The 22,629-nt window shown below is 44.1% G+C and overlaps 1 protein-coding gene across 1 annotated transcript in view; it reads left to right on the top strand.

Moving 5' to 3' along the window:
• Nucleotides 1-21,614, top strand: part of BRAP (BRCA1 associated protein) — a 134,602-nt gene extending 112,988 nt beyond the window's left edge. Inside the window, exon 12 of the mRNA XM_082243444.1 lies at nt 20,312-21,614. Coding sequence (XP_082099570.1) covers nt 20,312-20,660 — 349 coding nt within the window. The 3' untranslated portion in view covers nt 20,661-21,614. The remainder of the gene's footprint in view (nt 1-20,311) is intronic.
• The last annotated feature ends 1,015 nt before the right edge of the window (nt 21,615-22,629 follow it).

The raw sequence follows: 22,629 nt of genomic DNA, 5'->3' as shown, positions 1-22,629 counted from the left end.
TATGCATTTCATCGGGGAGACCCTGCATACGATCGGCTCCACAAAATTCGGCCCCTCATAGACCACTTCAATCAGCGGTTTGCAGCCTTGTTTACCCCCGAACAAGTTGTCTGCGTTGACGAGTCCCTGATTAAATTTACTGGTCGCCTTGCTATGAAACAGTACCTCCCCAGCAAGCGTGCCAAGTACGGGGTCAAACTGTATAAATTGTGTGACAGGGCCACAGGCTATACAGTTAGTTTCCGGGTCTATGAGGGAAAAGATAGCTGTGTGGAGCCCCCCAACTGCCCAGACTACATAGGGAGCAGCGGTAAGATCGTTTGGGACTTGGTGTCACCCTTATCCGGAAAGGGGTACCATTTGTACGTGGACAACTTTTATACAAGCGTGCCACTATTTAGTCACCTTCTCGATTTACAAATTGGCGCATGTGGCACCGTGCGACCTAATCGCCGGGGCTTCCCCCAACGGCTTGTAGATTCCCATCTTAGTCGGGGGGCGAGAGCCTGCTTGAAAACGGACAAATTACTTGCGGTGAAGTGGAAGGATACACGGGATGTTTATGTTCTGTCCTCCCTTCACCCAGACACGACGATCCAAATTCCTACGGCAACTGGCGTTATGGAGAAACCCCTCTGTGTCCACGAATATAACCTTAATATGGGAGGGGTGGACCTTAACGACCAGCTTTTGGCGCCGTATTTAGTTGCCCGTAAAGCCAGACGCTGGTACAAAAAAATGTCTGTTTACCTATACCAATTGGCTATGCTGAACGCCTTTGTCCTATACAGGGCGTCAGGACGAACTGGATCTTTCCGGGAATTCCAGGAAGAGATCATCCTTGCCTACCTGTACCCAGGAGGCATGCCTGCCCAACTTCCCCTTCCAGATGCAGTGAGCCGGCTGCATGAGAGGCATTTTTCACATGTCCTCCCGAGTACCCCTACCCAAAGATGGCCCCAAAGAAGATGTCGTGTCTGTAGCAAGCGCGGATTTAGGCGTGACACCCGTTATTATTGTCCCAAATGTCCTGACCAACCTGGTCTCTGCATCGGGGAATGTTTCGAGCGCTACCATACACTAGTGGATTATTAGCGTAGGGTACAGCACGACACAGTGTAGGGCACATAAACACAGGGTCTCGAAGGATGTTGGATGTCCATCGACATTTTGAGAGACCCAAGCTGGAAGAGAAGATCGCAGTCCCTCCCAAATCAAGAAGTAAAGGAACAGTTAGAAAGAAAAATAAAAGGATCCAAAAACTGTTGTGGTGTCAGTAATTTTATATGTCCTTCTACTCCTTCCTACTATACTTTTTTCAATGTCCTTTGTTTGTTTTTTCATTCTTTTGTGACCTGTTTCTCTTGCAGGTACTTGTCGGCTACCACGCATTGATTTTATATATTCTGACACAAACAGTGTTTGCGCTCAGCATATATGGATACCTTTGCTGATAGCAGCTGTGGTGATTTTCTGATTTCAGCACTGCAGTTAAAATCCTATTTTGGTATACGTGGATAGCGCCGTGTATACCCATCATTAAATTCAGTGGGTGGTTGTTTGACAACAACAGTTTTTGGATCTTCATCATTAACCGCCCAGTCATTTTATATGTCCTTCTACTCCTTCCTACTATACTTTTTTTCAATGTCCTTTGTTTGTTTTTTCATTCTTTTGTGACCTGTTTCTCTTGCAGGTCCCTCGTCGGCTACCACGCATTGATTTTATATATTCTGACACAAACAGCGTTTGCGCTCAGCATATATGGATACCTTTGCTGATAGCAGCTGTGGTGATTTTCTGATTTCAGCACTGCAGTTAAAATCCTATTTTGGTATACGTGGATAGTGTCGTGTATACCCATCATTAAATTCAGTGGGTGGTTGTTTGGGCGGTTAATGATGAGTAATACTACGCATTATTCCTGTGCTGATTTCTGATAGGTTCTCTTTTTTTCCGTTCAGCCCACAGGCTGCATGAAAAAAAAAAAAACCTATGTGCCAAACAAGGACCAGCAATGTACTGGAACGTTGCTGGACTTTGAGTGGTTATACCAGGATGATGCCTGCAGATTTAGGCATCATCTTGGTATCGTTTTTTACAGCCAGCGGTCGGCTTACATGTAAAAGCAATTCTAGCAGGTAATTGGCCGCTAGACTGCTTTTACATGCAGTGGGAGGGGCCTCCCCCCCCCCCCCCACCGCCGCCTTCCGCAGCCTTCCATGGTTTTTCTCTGGCTCTCCTGTCCCACCGGTTAACCCGAGAGTGCAGCCGGTGGTTCAATTATCTAACCATAGAGCTAATTGGAGATGAGAATGGCTCCAATCATCTCTATGGCCTAAGATGCCGGAGGCTACGAGCATTTTATGACTTCTGTTTCGCCAGAAATAAACAGGGCCATTGGGAAATTGGGAAAGTATTTTATCACACCAATTTTGGTGTGGTCAGATGCGTTAAGGTCAGAGGAGAGATCTAGAGTCTAAAAGACCCCAATTTTTTTAAAAAAGAGTACCTGTCACCACAGATTGCTATCATAGGGGATATTTAAATTCACTATGATAACAATAAAAATGATTTAAAAAAAAAAAAATTAAAGGAAAGGTGTCAAAATAACATAAAAAAGCAAAAGAAAAAAAAAAAAAATTGAGCCCCCCCCCTTACCCCCGGTGCTTGCGCGCAATGGCGCACGCAAGCGGTGGTCTAGTGTCATATGTAAACCACAATTGCAGCATGCATGTGAGGTATCGCCGTGATCGCCAGATCAAGTGCAGTAATTCTTGCAGTAGACCTCCTCTGTAAGTCTAAAGTGGTAACCTGTAGAGACTTTTAAAGGTTTTCAAAAATGTACATACGTTTTTGTCGCTGCGCAGGCATGCGCAATTTTTAAAGCATGTCATGTTAGGTGTCTATGAACTCGGCATAAGATCATCTTTTAAATTTTACCAAAAAAATTGGAATTATATAGTGTATTTGTGCAATAAATTAAAAAAAATGTATTTTTTTCGCAAAAATTGCGTTTGGAAAATCTGTGCGCAAATACCGTGTGACAAAAAAATTTGCAACATCCACCATTTTATTCTATAGGGCCTCTGCTTTAAAAAAATATATAATGTTTGGGGGTTCAAAGTAATTTTCTAGTAAAAAAAAAATATTTTTTCATGTAAACAAAAAGGCACAGAAAAGGCTTGGTTTTCAAGTGGTTAGAAGAGTGGGTGATGTGTGGATAAGATTGAGTATAAAATGCCGGAACTGTTCAAACACCCCCCTAATGACCCCTTTTTGAAAAGTAGACACCCAAAGCTTTTTTCTGAGAGGCATGGTGAGTCCATGGAGTATTTTATATTTTGCCACAAGTTTCGGTAAAATTATTATTTTTTTTTTTTTTTGTTGTTTTTTTTACAGAAAGTTGTCACTAAATGATATATTGCTCATGCATGCCATGGGAATATGTGAAATGACACCCCAAAATACATTCTTTTGCTTCTCCTGAGTACAGGGATACCACATGTGTGAGACTTTTTGGGAGCCTAGCTGTGTACGCGCCCCCGAAAACCAATCCACATCTTCAGGTTTTCTAATGGCGTAAATTGCTGATTTTACCCCTGACTACCTGTCACAGTTTCAGAGGCCCTGAAATTTCAAGATGGCACAAAACCCCCCCAAATGACCCCATTTTGCAAAGTAGACACTCCAAGCTACTGGCTGAGAAGTATGGTGAGTCCATGGAATAGTTTATATTTTGCCACAAGTTTCGAGGAAAAAAATTTTTTTTATTTTTTTTTATTTTTTTACACAAAGTTGTCAGTAAATGATATATTGCTCACACAGGCCATGGGTATATGTGAAATGACACCCCAAAATACATTCTGCTGCTTCTCCTGAGTACAATGATACCCCATGTGTGAGACTTTTTGCCAGTCTAGCCGCGTACAGGACCCGGAAAACCAATGCGCACCTTTAGGCTTTCTAAGGGCGTAAATTGTTGATCTCACTCCTTACTACCTATCACAGTTTTGAAGTCCATAAAAAGCCAAGATTGCACAAACCCCCCCCCAAATGACCCCATTTTGCAAAGTAGACACTCCAATCTATTTGCTGAGAGGCATGGTGAGTATTTTGCAGCTCTAATTTTTTTTGGAAAATGAAGAAAAAACAGGAAAATGCATTTTTTTTTCTCTTTTTTCAATTTCCAAAACTTTGTGACAAAAAGTGAGATCTGCAAAACACTCAACATGCCTCTCTGCAAATAGCTCAGGGTGTCTACTTTCCGAAAAGGGGTCATTTGGGGGGGGGTTGTGCTGTCTTGGCATTTCATGGCCTCCAAAACTGTGATAGGTAGTCAGGAGTGAAATCAACAATTTACGCCCTTGGAAAGCCTGAAGGCGATGATTGGTTTTCGGGGTCCTGTACTCGGCTAGACTGCAAAAAAGTCTCACACATGGGGTATCCCTATACTCAGGAGAAGCAGCAGAATGTATTTTGGGGTGTCAGTTCACATATACCCATGGCATGTGTGAGCAATATATCATTTACTGACAACTTTGTGTAAAAAAAAAATATATATATATATATATATTTCCCGGAACTTGTGGCAAAATATAAAATATTCCATGGACTCACCATGCCTCTCAGCAAATAGCTTGGGGTGTCTACTTTCCAAAATGGGGTCATTTGGGGGGGTTTTGTGCTATCTTGGAATTTTAGGGCCTCCGAAACTGTGATAGGTAGTCAGGAGTGAAATCAACAATTTACGCCCTTGGAAAGCCTGAAAGCGGGGACTGGTTTTCGGGGACCTGTACTCGGCTAGACTGCAAAAAAGTCTCACACATGGGGTATCCCTGTACTCAGGAGAAGCAGCAGAATGTATTTTGGGGTGTCATTTCACATATACCCATGGCATGTGTGAGCAATATTTCATTTACTGACAACTTTGTGAAAAAAAAAAAAAATATATATATATATATATATATATATATATATATATATATATGTATTTCCCGGAACTTGTGGCAGAATATAAAATATTCCATGGACTCACCATGCCTCTCAGCAAATAGCTTGGGGTGTCTACTTTCCAAAATGGGGTCATTTGGGGGGGGTTTGTGCTATCTTGGAATTTTAGGGCCTCCGAAACTGTGACAGGTAGTGCAGAGGTGACATGCACAATTTACGCCATTAGAAAACCTGGGAGTGTTGATTGGTTTTCGCGGTCCTGTACACAGCTAGGCTCCCAAAAAGTCTCACACATGGGGCATCCCCATACTCAGGAGAAGTGGCAGAATGTATTTTGGGGTGTAATTCCACATATACCCATGTCATGTGTGAGAATTTTATCTTTTAGTGACAACGTTGTGTAAAAAAAAAAAATAAAAAAAAAAAAATAGTAATATTCCCAAAACTTGTGGTAAAATATAAAATATTCCATGGACTCACCATGCCTCTTAGCAAACAGCTTGGGGTGTCTACTTTCCAAAATGGGGTCATTTGGGGGGGTTTTGTGGTATCTTGACATTTCAGGGCCTCCTAAACCGTTAGAGGTAGTGAGAAAATGCAATGAAAAATGTACGCCCTTTGAAATTCTGATGGTGGGGATTTGTTTTTGTGGTCCCGTACACAGCTAGGCTCCCAAAAAGTCCCACATATGTGGTATCCCTGTACTCAGGAGAAGCAGCAGAATATATTTTGGGGTGTAATTACACATATACCCATGGCATGTGTGAGCAATATATCATTTCAATGACAACTTTGTGTAAAAAAAAATAAAAAAAATAAAAAAAAGTCATTTTTCAAACACCTGTGACAAAAAAATGAAATATTCAATGAGCTCAACATGCCTCTCAGAACATTCCTTAGGATGTCTACTTTCCAAAAAGTGGTAGTTTGGGGGGGTTTTGTACTGCCCTGCCATTTTAGCACTTCATGAAATGAGATAGGCAGTCAAAAATTAAAGCTGCGTAAATTTCTGTATTTACACCATAGTTTGTAGACGCTATAACTTTTGCGCAAACCAATAAAAATACGCTCATTGAATTTTTTTTTGTCAAAGACATGTAGCTAAATATATTTTAGCCAAAAAAAAATACATAAATTGAGTATATTGGATATTTTTTAAAAGACCAAGTTGAAAATGTCATTTTTTTGCAAAATTTTCGCTCTTTTTTTATTAATATCGCAAAAAATAAAAAGCGCAGAGGTGATCAAATACCACCAAAAGAAAGCTCTGTTTGTGGGAAAAAAAGGACGTAAATTTCGTTTGGGTACCACATTGCATGACCGCACAATTGTCAGTTAAAGTCACGCAGTGCCGAGTCGTAAAATACCCCCTGGTCGGAATGGGGGTAAAATCTTCCGGGGCTTAAGTGGTTAACATGTTTTGGGGCGATACCCGAGATCCTGGTGCTGTCGCACCTTTTGATTTTACCTTCCTGTAGATGGCCACCTTAAAATTGATGACATGGCATGTCCGGGGACTCTGTGATAAGGTCAAGCACTCTGCGGCCTTTGCTTCTCTAAAAAAGCAACCAACAAGTGGATGTTCTAATCCTTGTGGAGACTCACCTTGAGGGCCCTATGCACCTGTCGCTAAAAAGACCCTGGATTGGCTGGGTGTACCATTCCGCATATACCTCTCGTTCCAGGGGCGTGGCGGTACTGGTGGCTAAATCGGTTCATTTTCAGCTCCAGGGGACTCGGGTGGACCTCCAGGATAGGTTGGTTTTTTTGCGGGTGTTGGTGTATGGGGAGCCCCTGCTGATCCTGACCTTTTACGTGCCCCCCCCCCCCCCCACCCACACTTCTCTGTCCATCATTACTGAAGGCCTCACATACATGTCACAGAACCCGTCTATACTGGCCGTCTGGTTGGGGGATTTTAATAATGTTTTGAACCCTACCTTGGATAGACTACAAGCTAACCCCCAGACACCGCAGCTTCCAACATGTACTAGATTTGCTCGTTTAGTGGAGAGTGTGGGTCTGGTGGATGGATACATGGAGGGCCAAATTTCCCCTACAGCAGGCATTTTCTTGTTTCTCATCCACACATCAGTCTACGTCTCGTATTGACATGATTCTGCTCTCTAGGGCCCTGATTCCCTGGCTGGTGTCGGTAGGCTTTTCTCTCAGGTCTCTTTCTGACCACTGTCTTTATTGGGCGATGTTCAGATTGCATCATGACAAAAGTTGAAAGGAAAGTTCTAATGGGAGCATTGAGAAGAATCCTTTTTGGCGATGCGGTCTAGGAGAAACAGCAAGAAGAACATTGAACTTCAAAATTTAGTTATAGGAGTTAGGCTGTCCATTCAATATATAATTTTCTTATTCTATTTCCTTTAGGATGTACCTTCAACTATGTAGTGCCTGCCTGATTGCACACACATTGAAAGTGTTTAGGTTTTGATAAATCTGACATAAAATTGTACAAGTTTCTGTCAGAGACTAGGTTTAAGTTTAGGTTTTTGCACCCTCTCAATCACGTGGATATGACTTCATGTCATGTGGCATGTTGTGTTACACCTTCTCCCTTTACTATATATTGGACAAACTACAGGTACATCTCAGATAATTAGAATATCTTAAAGTTTCACTTTTTTAATTGAATTACTTAAATAAATTAAACTCATATAATTTATATACATGCATTACACACAGAGTGATAAATATTTCAAGCATTTCTTTCTAAATTTTGATTATTGCTTACAGCTAATGAAAACCTAAAATTCAGTATCTCAGAAACTTAAAATATTACTTAAGACCAATAAGAAAAGGGCTTTTAATACAGAAATTAGGCCTACTGAAACATTTGTCCGTGTACCGTATAGCATGCACTCAATACTTGGCCGGGGCTCCTTTTGCATGAATTACTGCATCAATGCGGTGGGGCATGGAGGCGATCAGCCTGTGGCACTGCTGAGGTGTTATTACAAGGCAGGCCAGTTTTCGGAGAAAGGTCTTCAGTCCCTTTCTGTGTCTCAAAAAGAGACATTAGGGGTCTGTTTTATTCTACAGGTCATGTGCTTTCAGAAAATATATGGTTTGGAGGGTCTTTTACAAACTCTAAAAGCTGTTAGAAAAAAAAAACTAAAACCTCCATATTTTTAGAGAAATTTGGATGTTTATATTTTTACATACTTTTGCTTTTCACCATTTCGCAAAAAAGCACCATTTAAAATTTACAAAATACGCGTGCATCTCATAAAATTAAAATATTAACAGAAAGTTAATTTCAGTAATTCAGTTCAAAAAGTGAAACTCGTATCATTTAAATTAGTTTTCGACCGATATCTTTTTTTTCGTTGCCGATACCGATATTTCGCCCATTGCATATCGTTATCGGCCGATATTTTTAGACATGTAAAATTTCCCCAAAAAAACACAAATCTCTTAACAAACATGTTGATCTTTATTTATTAACATTTTCAACATTGTTGAAGTGCTCGTTCTTCGCACCTTAACTGCATAAAAACTGATAGGATAACTTCAATTGAAAGGAGTTGGACATAAGCATTTCACTTCATCGGATTGTGCATTAATGTATAATAAAGTGCTGCAGTAGTGGACTGCAATATTTTTAATTCACTACTGCAGTGCAGTCAGTGCAAAACTGCGAGGAAAAAAAAATAGGCAACAAGAGCAGCTACACAATAAAATACACATGCATACAACTGCTATAAAAAGAGCAAGGCAACAGCTACGCATGTCACAGTGGATTGGACTGGAGTCAGTGGAGGACTATCTGCAGTATGGCACACTCTGCAACTATTGCAGTCAGTGCAATACTGCTAGAAGAAAAGCAAGGCAACAGCTACACAGTGGATTGGACTGTACTACCGCTGCAGTAGGGCACTCACTCACTGCAATAATTTGATATCACTACTGCGGTAGTGATTTAAAATTATGGCAGCAGTTGTCCACTGGCACTGACTCCAATCCACTGTCTATTTTTTTTTTTCTAGCACTTTTTCACTGACTGCATCGCAGCGTAGTCAGTACAAAACTGTTAGAAAAAAAAAATAGATAGACACAAGCTAGACAGTGGATTGGACAGACTCAGTGGACTGGTGGACACTGGACAGACACTACTACTACACTTTCAAATCAATACTCCCAGTTAAGTAGAACAATATTATAGTGCCGAAAGCATAACATTTCAGCATGTTCACCAGTTAAACGGCTTCTTTTCTTTTCATAAATTGCTGCCACTTCACTAAAAACTCACTCACTTGATACTGAGGAAGGAGGAGCAGAAGGGTATCTTCTAGCATGGGAAGCAAGTCTTTTGTAGCGTGCCTCATTTTCTTTCCACCACTGAAGAGGATCACTTTTTTCTGTCAATTACTGGTTCCTTCAAATAGAGATGAAGTTCATCATCCAGGATCATTATTGCAGATTCTGATGTATCCTCTACATGAGGCCCCAATAAAATGCTGAACATTGCATCTATTTGACCACAATGAATTTTCTCTTCTGTCTGTTGTCTTTTGGGACATTTTTTCTCCTGCATCCTGCTCTTCCACATCAGAAACATTCTCTTCTTGTCCTTGATTTTTTTTTTTCCTCAGGAAGAACCTCCTGTACCTTCTGTTGAATATCTTCTGTCAGCCATTGCTTTGCCTTGGCCAATACATCATCCGAGGAAAAAGGATGGTTCTTGTATCGAGGATCCAAAAGACATGCAAGCACAACATTTTTATTCTCCTCATGCTTCTCAAACCTTTTGGCGAGGCTGTCCCTCATGGCCTGCCTACATGCTTTGATGCCATATGTGTTGGGTCCTTCATTCTTTTGAAGAAGCATCTTCAGGACTCTCACACATGGTTTCACAGAGGAAACAGATGAGTCATAATGACCCACCTCTAGTGTCACTTCCTCAATGGGTACGAGCGTTTCTATAATGTTGGCTACTATGTCCCACTGATCTGCTGTAGGGCAAGAATGTCCTCCATGTCCATATTCACCAGACTATATAGTGAGAGTGCACCTGAATGCACCTCAGTCGCTGCTTGGCAAGAACAGAATGGTGGAAATGCCCTGCGCACTTCTTCAGCATGGTAATAATGTCCAGCAACGCTTTCTGGTTTGACATACCATCATTTACCACCAGTTGGAGGGTGTGTGCCATGCAACTGAGGTCTGACACTGCAGCAAGTCTCATACCTTTAATCATGTTCGCTCCACTGTCTCGCAGCACAAGCATCACTCGGTCTTTGGTGATTCACCATTCTTCTAGCATGCCTAGAAACCTTTCTTTAATGTACTCCCCAGTGTGGGACCCTTGCATCACTTTTGTATTCAACACCAAATGCCTTCTTGTCTATCTGCTGTCAATGAAGTGGCTTGTAAGACTCATTAGTGATTCTGTTTGTCCTGACCAGCAGTCCGCCGTGAATGAGAGTGAGTTGCCAGCATTCTCTTGTTGCAGTATAGTCTTAACTTTGTCAACGACCTTTTGGTGAATCTTTTGCAGCATTTCAGTTCGATAAAAAAACTTGTCACTCTTCAGTGTGTACCTTGGCTCAAGTATGGACATCAACCGCTTAAATCCAGAGTCAGACACTATTGTAAATGGCTGGTTATCAGTCACCATCATCTCTGTGATTACTCTGTCCAGCAGTTGCGATCTTCCATCAGATTTTAGCCACCTGTTTTTTTTCTGAAACATATCTGTTATTGGTGCCTGAGATAGGGATGATTCACCTTGTGATTCATTTTGTTTTTTCTGTGCTGCATTATACAATTCAAGATGATGAACTCTTAGATGGGCCCAAATATTAGACGTATTTTTAGTTCTTGCACTTATTGATCCCATGCTTGCATTGTTTTTGCACGTCTTGCACAGTGCTGCTTATTTTCCTGGAGATGGAGAAGAGAAATACTCGGAGACCACAATTTTTTAATTTTTCTATCTCCATCTATTTCCATTGAAGCAAGAAAGGGTCAGACACTAATATAGGCTTACACAAAATGGCTGGCTGGCACCCTGTGGTGGGTGGCTGCCTGGCTTGGCACCCTGTGGTAGGTGGCTGCCTGGCTGGCACCCTGTGGTAGGTGGCTGCCTGGCTGGCACCCTGTGGTAGGTGGCTGCCTGGCTGGCACCCTGTGGTGGGTGGCTGCCTGGCTGGCACCCTGTGGTGGGTGGCTGCCTGGCTGGCACCCTGTGGTGGGTGGCTGCCTGGCTGGCACCCTGTGGTGGCTGGCTGACTGTGACACCCTGTGGTGGCTGGCTGGCTGCCTGGCTTGGCACCTTGTGGTGGGTGGCTGCCTGGCTTGGCACCCTGTGGTGGGTGGCTGCCTGACTGGCACCCTGTGGTGGGTGTTTGGCTGTGACACCCTGTGGTGGCTGGCTGACTGTGACACCCTGTGGTGGGTGGCTGGCTGGCTTGCACCCTGTGGTGGGTGGCTGGCTGGCACCCTTTCGTGGCTGGCTGGCACTTGGTGGGGTGGGTGGCTGGCTGGCCTGGCACGTACAGGCCCAGGGCTTGTGGCTGGAGAGCTGGTACAGTCAGGTGGAGAACTCAGGCAGGGCCTGTGGCTGGCTGGTACACACTACACAGTGGACTGTGTGGGACTAGGTTGCTGGCTGGCACCGGGCAGCTGTGGGTGGGTGGCCGCGGCGGCTGTGTTACAGAACAGAGAGATACAGAACGTGTGTCAGAGTGTTTGTTGGTCACTGTTATCACTTATCACCGAACAGAATACATAACTTGTGTCGCTGTTGATCACTGCACTCACTAGATGTAGAACAACTCTGTCGCGACTCTCTCCTCAATGTCACACCGCATTGATGCAGTAATTCATGTGAAAGGAGCCCCGACCAAGTATTGAGGACATACTTTTCAGTAAGCCAACATTTCTGTTTTAAAAACTCTTCAGTCCACAGACTAGTGGGTGTGGGTGTGTGTGTGTGTTGATATCGATTGGTCCTGATCTTCTGGCTGCCTATCTAATTTATTAAGGCCATAAGATGCCAGGACCGTACAAATAACCCCCCCCCCCCATAACAAAATATTTAATAAGAGGCATGGTGCATCTTCACCATGGTTCACTAGTTGTTATACACTGGTGGCTGCCAGCGTTAAATTACCACATGTTTTTACTACTAGAATACTGCATCACTTCAAGAAATAGTGCATGTGGTATTTTAGTAGCATTTTGTTTTAGTAGATTGCAAAAAAAAAAACAGTTTTTTTCTTTTTTTTAAACGATATGAGCCATTTTACCGCTGATCTTAAAGCAGTAGATGCAGTTTCATGAATTGAGCCCACTGACTGGCAGTACTGGTCTCGTGACATTGTACTGCTGTGGGAGTAATCAGAGACATTGGCTGGCAGCACTGGCATACAGTGATAGCAGCCAGCCTTTTTCTTTTTAAGAATACCAGCACAGCAGTGCAATGTCACCTTAGTTCGGAAAGTAAGAATGCTTTCAAAAATATGTATTTCTCTGTCGTTCATTGACAGACGCAGCTCCATAGTCTTCTTAACCATTGGGTTATGCTGCCCCCTACAGGACTAGGACACTAGGCAGGAAAAAAACTTTACCACGCCTATGGGGCAGTCCCTGAAGGCATACACCCACTTACTCTGCTATAGGATTCCGTTTTTTTCCGCCTAGTTTTGGAGTAGGACCTAGTTCCCGGCTGGGACTTCGGTCTTAGCTTGTTTTTTTTTATTTTAAAGGGATCCTTTTATTGAAATTTTAATTATAGGCTAGTTATGTTCCTGAGAGAACTGAAATCAACAGCTGGACTGGGTTTCGGACTGGATATCCTAGATCTTTTTTTGGTCTCCCAGTCCAGCCAGCGAGCGTGTGCAGGTTCTAGCCCCGTGCTAGGCCTCTCCACGACAGACCCTCAATGGATGGGGGCTGGCCCGCGAGTGTAATACATCGTCTGGATGCACACGACCTGGTTCGCCCTTAGTCCCAGCGTGCCTCTTGGCCGTCAGCACCCCCACCCCAAGTGGAGAGGTAGTCTGTCCGGAGTGGCGCCGACCTGATTGTCGTTGGTATGGGGAGTAGTGTCAGCCCATAGCTTCTGTGGTCTCATGGTGGACGTGGGCCCCGGATTCCCTTCCATTTCCCCCAGCCCCTCTAACCGTCACGGTGGTCTTTCGGCCCCAACCTACCCCCATGCCCCCCCTTCCGGGGTTAGGTAGGAGCTGGCTTTGCCACTTGCTCCAGTAAAGGGGGGGATGCTGTTGTTGCTGACCAGGCTGTCCGGATCACATACGGGGTTCTTTGAGAAAGTTCCCGGCCCCTTGGGGGGTTTTGACTGGGGCAGGGATGTCCTTTGGGCTCCCTGCAGTGGTTATAGGCTTAGGGCGGGAGCGGATGTATCTTCGTGCGCGGGTCTGCGCCTCACGTGTCTGGGTTGGGCCCAAAATTTAGTCCGCGGCGTTGCGGCCTACTCGCGGCAATCCGGGTACCTGATCAAGCTGACCGAGTGCCTGACCGAGATGAGGTGCCTGACCAAGCTGACTGAGATGAAGTGCCTGATCAAGATGACTGGCGGATGCCTCCCGCAGCCAGATCGAGCCAAAAATTAAGGCCACGGCTTGTGGCCTAATCGCGGCTGACAGAGCTGCCTGTCTGAGTGACTGACCAGGCTGTCTGAGCTCTTAACCGAGTTGCTGATCACGCTGACAGACCTGACGGCGGACTCGTGACCAGACCGGATTGGGCCCCAATCTTAGGCTGTGGCTCTGCGGCCTACTCACGGCTGGCTGTCCGAGCTGCTGGCTGAACTGTTGACCAGTCTGTTTGAGCTGCTGACCGGGGTGATAGAGCAGCGGATGGGTGTCTGCCCTTACCCCCCCCCCCCCGGGGGTGGACATATGGACTGCCTGGCGCCCCCCTTGAACCTGGTGGCGCCGTGGGGGTACTATGCTTGCCCGTCTGCATCACAGCGGGCCCCCTCTTCCCCTTTATAGGGAGCTATGTCCTTTTATGGTGGGCGACCCTTAGGTCTAATAAGGGTCTTTTTGTGGAACTTAAGCCGGCGTCTCCTTGCGGGACTGTGGTTGGGGACCTCCCCTGCTTGGTATGTTCTGAGGGTGAGCTTAGCATATAGCAACTCTACTGGGTCTGCATCCACGCACTTTGGGTGCTCTGCGGTGAGGATGAGTCCTTTTTTTTTTTTACTGCACATGCGCTGGTGGATGCACTGATTGTATTGGTGCAGAAAATTGTTAACATGGGAGGCACCAGTCCCCTCGGGGCCCACAGATCACCTAAAAGCGGCAAAGGTAATCCCTTTTCCCACCTATTGTAACAAAATTGTTGCAAGTCAATGGAGTTGTTCTAAACGCAATAAGTAACCACGCATGGTATGGCTTAAGAGCTGATCTGCGGACCAGGTTTCTAAAAAGGCTCTATCAGATCTCCCCTTTACGGGGGACCGCCTATTTATGTCTTTGTTGGATGAACTGATTAAAGGACTCACAGGTGGGAAGAGTACTCTTTTTTTTTTTTTTTTTTTTTTTTTCCTCTATCCGCTAAGGGCAAGTCACTGTAATAGATGGGGCCCTTATGTTTCAGCACACAGACGGTCCCTTTGTGCGTTCGGTACGCAGGAGAAAGGACCTAAGCTATTTCGGTCATCTGGGGGTTCCAAGAAGACGTGGTCGGGTGAGCCGGGAACAGGCCCCTCCAGATCTGCGGACAAATTTCCATCTGCATTAAGGGGTGCCCTCACCCGTATCTGGGGTGGGTGTCTTTGTTTTCTGTTCGGAACCAGGGACCTCCTTGATTCAGGACAAATAGGCCCAAGAGCTGCCCTGATCCGGTTACAAGATCGAATTCAGGTCCTGACCATCGGGACAGATTCTTCCCGTCCAAACTACACCTATCTTTAGATCAGTTAAGGGATCTACAAGAGGCGGTACAAGATCTGCTTCCGCAAAAGGTGATTGTGCCGGTTCCCCCTCGGGAACACTTTCAAGGGTTTTATTCAAACCTGTTTACTGTTCCCAGGAAAGAAGGGAAAGTGCGTCCACTTCTGAACCTCGAGGCTCTAAATCGCTTTGTGCGGGTACAGAAGTTTAGAATGGAGTCCATTCGCATGGTAGTGGCTTTCCTACACCAAGGGGGCTTTTTGGTCTCTATCGATATCTAGGACGCATATCAGCACATCCCTATTTACGCTGGACACCAGCGTTTTTCTTTGCTTCGCTGTAGGAGAGGAACATTCTCAATTTGTGGCGTTACCCTTTGGTCTCGCCTCCGCCTCCAGGGTCTTCACAAACGTGTTGGCTCCGGTATTGGCATTACTGTGACAGTGGGAGATTGCGGTACTAGGGTACCTGGACGATCTCCTCTTAAGAGCAGACTCCCACTCAGTTCTGGTGGGCGATTTGTCAATCACTGTACGGTCTCTGCAAGAGTTCTGTTGGACCATCAATTTCAGAAAATTTGCTCTGTTTCCAGCCTCCAAAATGGTTTATCTGGGACTGACTTTGGACTCAGCCTCTGGGAGGGTGTCCCCCCCCCCCCGGAAAAAGCTGCAAAAGTTGCAGAAGGTGATTCAGTTGGATTTATCCAGTACTCTGTTCTTATTGCGGACTTGCATGTGAGCTTGAGGCCTGGTGTCTACCTTCGGAGTGGTTCAGTTTGCTCGGTTCCAGATGAGATTTCTGCAAAGGGGTATTCTTGTCAAGTGGAACAAGGATCCAAAATCTTTGGACAATCTGATTTGGTTGAGTCATAATGCAGAAGTGCTCTTCTGTGGTGGCTTCGTTCCTTGGCCCTGCGTCAGGGCAAGCCCTTCCTTCCATTATATTGGACTGTGGTATCCACGGATGCTAACCTGTCTGGCTGGGGGGAGGGGAGTGCTTGGAAAGCTGTGTCCATTGGGACCTGGACTCTGAAAGAGTCCAGACTTCGGATCAATATTCTGGAGCGATAAAGCTTTGCTCGAGTCACTGGACAAATCGTCTGCAGGGTTGTCCAGTTTGGATTCAATCAGACAACGCCACGGCTGTGGTTTACATAAATCATCAAGGGGTGAGTGAGAGTAAGAGTGTCCTGGCGGCTTGGGAGGTGGCCGAGATCTTAATATGGGCAGAACATTTTGTTCCAGCCCTCTCCGCCGTGCATATACCTGGACTGGAGAACTGACAGGCGGAATACTTGAGTCGTTAGGTGTTGGATCAGGGGTAAATGGTCCTTACACCCAGAGGTGTTTCACCTGTTGTGTGTCCGGTGGGGGACACCCGAGGTAGACCTATTAGTTTTTTGGCTCAACATGAAGGTACAGAGGTTTTTAGCCAGGTCTCGGGATCCTCTGGCCGACGCCACAGATGCAATGGTGGCTCCTTGGGGTCATTATTGGCTGATCTATGCGTTTCCTCCACTGAAACTTCTGCCAAGGCTTTTGCGCTGAATAGGGGTGGAAGGGATTCCGGTCATTCTGGTGGCCCCAGACTGGCCTCGCCAGTCTTGGTATGCCGATCTGGTAAGGCTGGTCGCTGATGTTCCTTGGAGGCTTCCTCTCAGGGAAGATCTGTTGTCTCAAAGGCCGATCTTCCATCCTGCTTTACAGTCGATTGCTTTAACGGCATGGCTGTTGAAAGCCAGGTATTGTAGAATAGGTGTCTTTCTGACTCCGTGATTCTTACACTGTTGAAGACTAGAAAATCTACCTCCAGGAAGATTTATGATCGTACGTGGAATCGTACATCTCAGTGTGAATCGATTAAGGTGCATCCACGCTCCTTTTCTGTGGCTAGGATATTGGCTTTCCTCCAAATACGGGTTGAGCAGCGGTTGGCCTTGGGTACTATTAACGGCCAGGTGTCGGCTTTGGCTGTGTTTTTTCAACGTCCTTTAGCTATGCATTCTTTGATTGGCACTTTTATCCAGGGAGTTCGTTATGTGGCTCCTCCGATACGGTCCCTGTTACCACCGTGGGATCTTAAATTGGTACTGTCTGTTCTTCAAAAATCTCCATTTGAAAACTTAGGGAGATTCCTCTGCTTACACTGTCACAGAAGGTAGCCTTTTTGGTGGCTATTGCCCACAGAGTGTCTGAATTGACGGCACTGTCCTGACGTTCTCCTTTTCTGGTGGTCCACAGAGATTAAGTGGTACTTCAACCTAATTAGTCATTTCTTAAGGTGGTTTCTGATTTCCATTGAATGAAGACATTGTACTGCCTTCACTCGGTCCTAAGCCCAAGCATCCCAAGAAAAATGCCTTGCATTCTTTGGCTGTGGTTCGGGCAATTAGGGTTTGCCTGGGGGTTACTGAGTCTTTCAAGAAATCAAACTCTCCTTTTGTCCTCACAGAAGGACCTCGGAAGGGATTGGCTGCGTCTGCTGCGACAATATCCAGATGGACCAGGCAGACGGTGGTACAGGCGTATTCACTTAAGTGTCAGGTTCCACTTTTACCTGTGAAGGCACATTCTGCTAGGGTGCTGAGTGCCTCTTGGGCCTTTCGCCATCAGGCCTCAGTAATACAAGTTTGCAAGATGGCAACTTGGTCGTCTGTGCACACGTTCACAAAATTCTACAAAGTAGATGTGTTGGCATCCTTGGATGCTTCTTTTGGCTGCAAGGTTTTGCAGGCTGCTATTTAACCACTTCCCCCCTGGGTGGACATCATATGACGTCGTAAACTTTGCGGGGGTATACCGGGATGATGCCTCTAGCTAGAGGCATCATCCCGGTACCGTTGTTTGAAGCCGACGGTCGACTTTCCGTCGGTACCGATCGATGCGGCTCGGGAGCCGCTCGATCGTTACCCGGGGGGGCGGGAGGGGACATCGTCCCCCCCCCCTCCCGCCGCCTTCCGCGGCTTTTATCGGGGCTCCCGTCCCACCGGGAGCCCCGAGCACCCAGCCGGCGCGTCCGCCGGCTGGATGGAGTCCCGATAAATGCCGGAAACGGCATCAATCGGGTCTCCGATGACGTAACGCGGAGGCGGCGTCCATGACGTCACTTCCGGGTTAGTGTGCTGCAAAACGGCGGCAAATTTGAAAAACGGCTGTATGCAAAAACGCCGTTTTTCAGCGTTTTGCATACAGGGAAGTGTAGTGGAGGGGTCTAGGGTCTCTTAGACCCTCGATCCCTCCATAAAGTGTACCTGTCACTGCATATTGCTGTCACAAGGGATGTTTACATTGCTTGTGACAGCAATAAAAGTGATCAGATTTTTTTTTTTTTTTTAAACTGTAATAAAGTTAAAAAAATAAAATAAATGGGGGGGAAAAAAAAAAATTAGCCGCCCCGATCACCGTTAGCTCGCGCACAAAAGAAAAAGTATACGGAAGTCGAGCCGTGAATGAAATCGCTGTTCAAACCACACGTGAGGTATCGCCGCGATCGCCAGAGCGTGAGCAATAATTTTAAAAAAAGAGCTACACTCTAACTCTAAACTGGTAACCGTTAAATAAATTTAAAGTGTCGCCTATTGAGATCTCTATTGACCGTAGTTTGTCGCCATCCCACGGGGGGTGCAATTTTAAACCGTAACATGTTGGGTATCTATTTACTCGGCGTGACATCATCTTTCACAATATACAAAAAAAATGGGCTAACTTTACGGTTTAGTATTTTTTAAATGCAGTGAAATTTAATTTTTCCCAAAAAAATGGCGTTTTAAAGACCGCTGCGCAAATACCGCGTGACAAAAAATATTGCAATGACCGCCATTTTATTCTCCAGAGTCTTTGCTAAAAAAATATATATAATGTTTGGGGGTTCTAAGTAGTTTTCTAGGAAAAAAATACTGGTTTTAACTTGTAAACAAAAGTGTCCGAAATAGGCCTGGTGGGGAAGTGGTTAAAAGAGCATTTTTTTCTCTTTGACGGTGTATGTTTCTAGGTAAGCTCCAGTTGTTCCTGGTTGGGCTCCATGTTACCTGGTTGGCTAAGTTTAGCCTTTGGGGAATTACATTCTTTCCCTGCATTGTTTTCCCACACCTCATGCAAATACTGCTTTGGAACGTCCCAATGGTTAAAAAGAATATGGAGCTGCGTTTGTCAATGAACAATAGAGAAAATTTTGGACTTGCGCAGCACCCACCCCTCTATCTCTGAATGGGTTGAGGTTTTTCACTTCTGACACTGCTTGCAACAAAACTGAATCCTATAGCAGAGTGAGTGGGTGTATGCCTTTAGGGCAGGGATCCTTAAACTACGGCCCTCCAGCTGTTGCAGAACTACATATCCCATGATGCATTGTAAAACTCTGACATTCACAGACATGACTAGGCATGATGGGAATTTGTAGTTCCTGAACAACTGGAGGGCCATCGTTTGAAGACCCCTGCTTTAGGGATTGCTCCATAGGCGTGGTAAAGTTCTTTTTTTTTATTTTCTGCCTAGTGTCCTACTCCTGTAGGAAGCAGCATTGGTGTGACTACCCTTTTGGTATTCAATTCTTTTAGGTACACTTGCACATCATTTTTGAAGGAACACAGCAGGTAGGATGTTCCAAACATCTTGGAGAACTAACCATAGATCTTCTGTGGATGTAGGCTGCCTCAAATTCGTCTGTCTCTTCATGTAATCCCAGACAGACTCAATGTTGAGATCAGGACTCTCTGGGGGCCAAACACACTTCTAGGACAGGGTTGGTCCTACGTAAAAGCTGTGGCCAATCACGGGTATCTTTGCAGTGAAATTTAAACCCCCTGCAGTGGTGGTCCATGTCATTGACATTTAATTCCCTCCATTGGTAATCAGTAGCAGTGATATTTATCCCCCAGCATTGGTGGCCAGTGGCATTACCCTCTGCATTAGTGCTCAGTGTAATCTTACCTGAGCACTTGCTCCAGTGTCACTGACTTTCTCTAAGAGGATGTAGGGCCAGGACTGTTGTACTGTCTGGCAGAGATTACTCCATCTGACAGTAACAGCATCTCAGTGCAAGATGCTAGGTGGAATGCAGATGGTGTTCTAGTGCCCAGTACTTTGATCCTTCTGTGTACTAGGTTCTGTACACTAGGTTCTGCCCACTGCACACGGACACTGAGGGACAGAGTCAAGAATCTGGGACACTTGGCAACTAAGCCATCGCCAGGAAGTTGGCTGGTACGTAGTACTGTCAAGTTCAGGCACACAAAAAAGGTCTGCCAAGATTTGTGATCAGCTTTCTTACTAACTTGTTTTAAAGCCATAAGCTTCTGTTTCGCATGTGCCCAAGACATACACTGTATAACTGCTGATACTGTTGACAAGGACTACAAATACATAACTTTAGCCTGTTTACCATCCATGAATAATAATTTATTTATCTTTCTTGATACAAACTATGGGAAGTTTCTATGCAACAGAACCTGTTAATAATTGTTTGTTCTGTTTGCTTCTAAGGTGTACCCAGCTAAACACAAAGTTGTCTAAGCTATCCAATGAGCTGAAGGAAGAACAGGAAATGAACAAGTGCCTCAGAGCCAACCAGGCATTGCTCCAAACCAAACTTAGAGAGGAGGAGAATATGCGGAAAGAAGTTGGTGAGCAGAAAGATCTTCAGATTGTGGAAATGCAAGAACAACTACGAGATGTCATGTTCTACTTGGAAGCTCAGAGAAAAATCAACCAAATGCCAGAAGATGCTCGGCAGGAGATTCAAGATGGTCAGATCAACATAGCTGTGGCATCATCTAGTTCACCTCAAACATCAGGCAAATCACGAAAGGGGCGTGGAAAAAGAGGCAAATAGCAATGGGTGTTTTTTTGGTTCTATATCCTCCGATATCTCTTTGGGTCATCTTTGTTTTCCATTTGGAATGGGATAAGGGAATGTCACCCAAAGAAATCCCACCAGCTTGATTGCTGGACTATGAGAAACCCAGAGTTCTTTATTTATAGCACATTTCTAATATAGTTTCTGGTACAAAAGGATGAAAGATATAAACGGTAATGCTTTCTATTTTAAATAAGCTGTTAAGCCTCCTGCCTTATGTACTCTGTTATAAAAAAGCTTCAATCTTCCAATTTCCATGACTTATTTTAAAGTCATGTTTATTGAACTTCTGTTTCACTGTAATCTCTTCCCTTCTGAAAGAGGGTGATGTTAATATGGTATAATAACAATGCCATAAAGAAATAATGTAACCTATATGTTTAACGGAATGGAGATGCTGAAATACATGTGAAATCTTTTAGCCTAAATAAACAGAGAATAGCAATGTTAATATCTGTTAATTATATTTTCCGTACAAAATTACAATTTCGAAGTTTGTAAGATATGAATGGCATTTCATGGAAAACTGAATTATTTTACTTAATAATGGCAAAATTAATACACAAACTAATTGCAGACAAACAGATCTGAGTATTTATTGGCTCACAGCCCTTTTGAACCGTAAAATATGATTTCTGATTGGTTGCTATGCATTACTGCACTTTGCACACTGCATGTTGCCCTATTAAATAGGGGAGAGAGTTATTATTAAATTAGTAACTGTAAATACGTTGGCTCAAGACCTTTTCAGACAGAATTTGGTCTCAATTGAACATTGAACTTGAACCATACAGTTTACTAAAGTGGCAGTTCAACTACATCTGTGCTGGGAATGGCAAGAGTAGTATGGATCCTTTAGCCATATACGGCACTCCATCGTATAATGTACATTTTATGGCACTCCAACCCATAATGTACATGTTGCCAAAAGCCGAGAAAACAGTTCTGTGGATTTAAGGCAGAAGACCTGACAAAACGCAATTCTTGGTCATTATTATGCAAAATGAAAAGTTTATTTCTATGTGTCTGTCTTTTTTGGACACGCCGTTTAAACAACTAGAATCATACCCTCAGCTTCGGGTAGCTTTGTATATTGTAACTTTCTAGGCTAGCTATTGTTGCAGCTCAGGATTAATCAACAATATAGGTATAACATACATGTGTTTTGTTTTTTCTACTAGTCTTGTCTATTGAGAGTTATAATGAAAAAAACTGACACCACAACAGAGAAAAAATCCAGATTTTGAGGGTTCAGCTTTGTATAGAACTGCATTGTGTGTAATGGCTACTTAATTTTTTTTTCCAGAACTAGAAAAGCAAGATGCAGCCTAAATCTATTTTTCAAGCCCTAGGCCAATAATATTATACTAAGTCTTAAGGTATAAGTAGTTTTTAATTTGGACTTTTTTTTGTGGAGTTTGGTTTAAACAATTGAGCAGTATTCCTATACTGTTAGATATTATTCTTCGGCACGCATAATGTTCTTGTTGTAACACAATATTCACTCTATACAGTCAATAGTTTTGCATCGTATGACTTTATTGACAGCAAATAAAAGCTAGCATGTTACAATCTAACAAGGTGAAAATCTTTAAAAAATTCAGCTGATGTTCCAGATGGCTTATAGAAGTGTCCTCCCACAATTGTCCCTTTAGTGACAAGGGTCCTCTGTTGGTTCTCTGACATTAGGCCTTTAATATTGCAGTTGTAATAGTAAAATTTAAATGTGTTGTACAATATATAAGTACTCTAGTGCAATCTAAATAACTCCCTAGAGGTGCTGCCTTCCTGTCTAACTGTATTTATTTGTAAAAGAACATTTTAAGTTGCCTATTGACTTTTTCTGTCACTTGTACAGAATGTCTGCATGTATACGTTTTGGGTTTTATCTTCGGTTCTTATATTTAAGTTTGCTCTTGCTGTTTTTTTCCTGATACAAAAAAAT

Source organism: Pelophylax lessonae (genome assembly GCF_965119305.1).
Source record: "Pelophylax lessonae genome assembly, chromosome: 1".
In the NCBI taxonomy this organism is placed as follows: domain Eukaryota; kingdom Metazoa; phylum Chordata; class Amphibia; order Anura; family Ranidae; genus Pelophylax; species Pelophylax lessonae.
The sequence above is the reverse complement of the archived record's forward strand: the minus strand, read 5'-3'. Positions and strand labels throughout refer to the sequence as shown.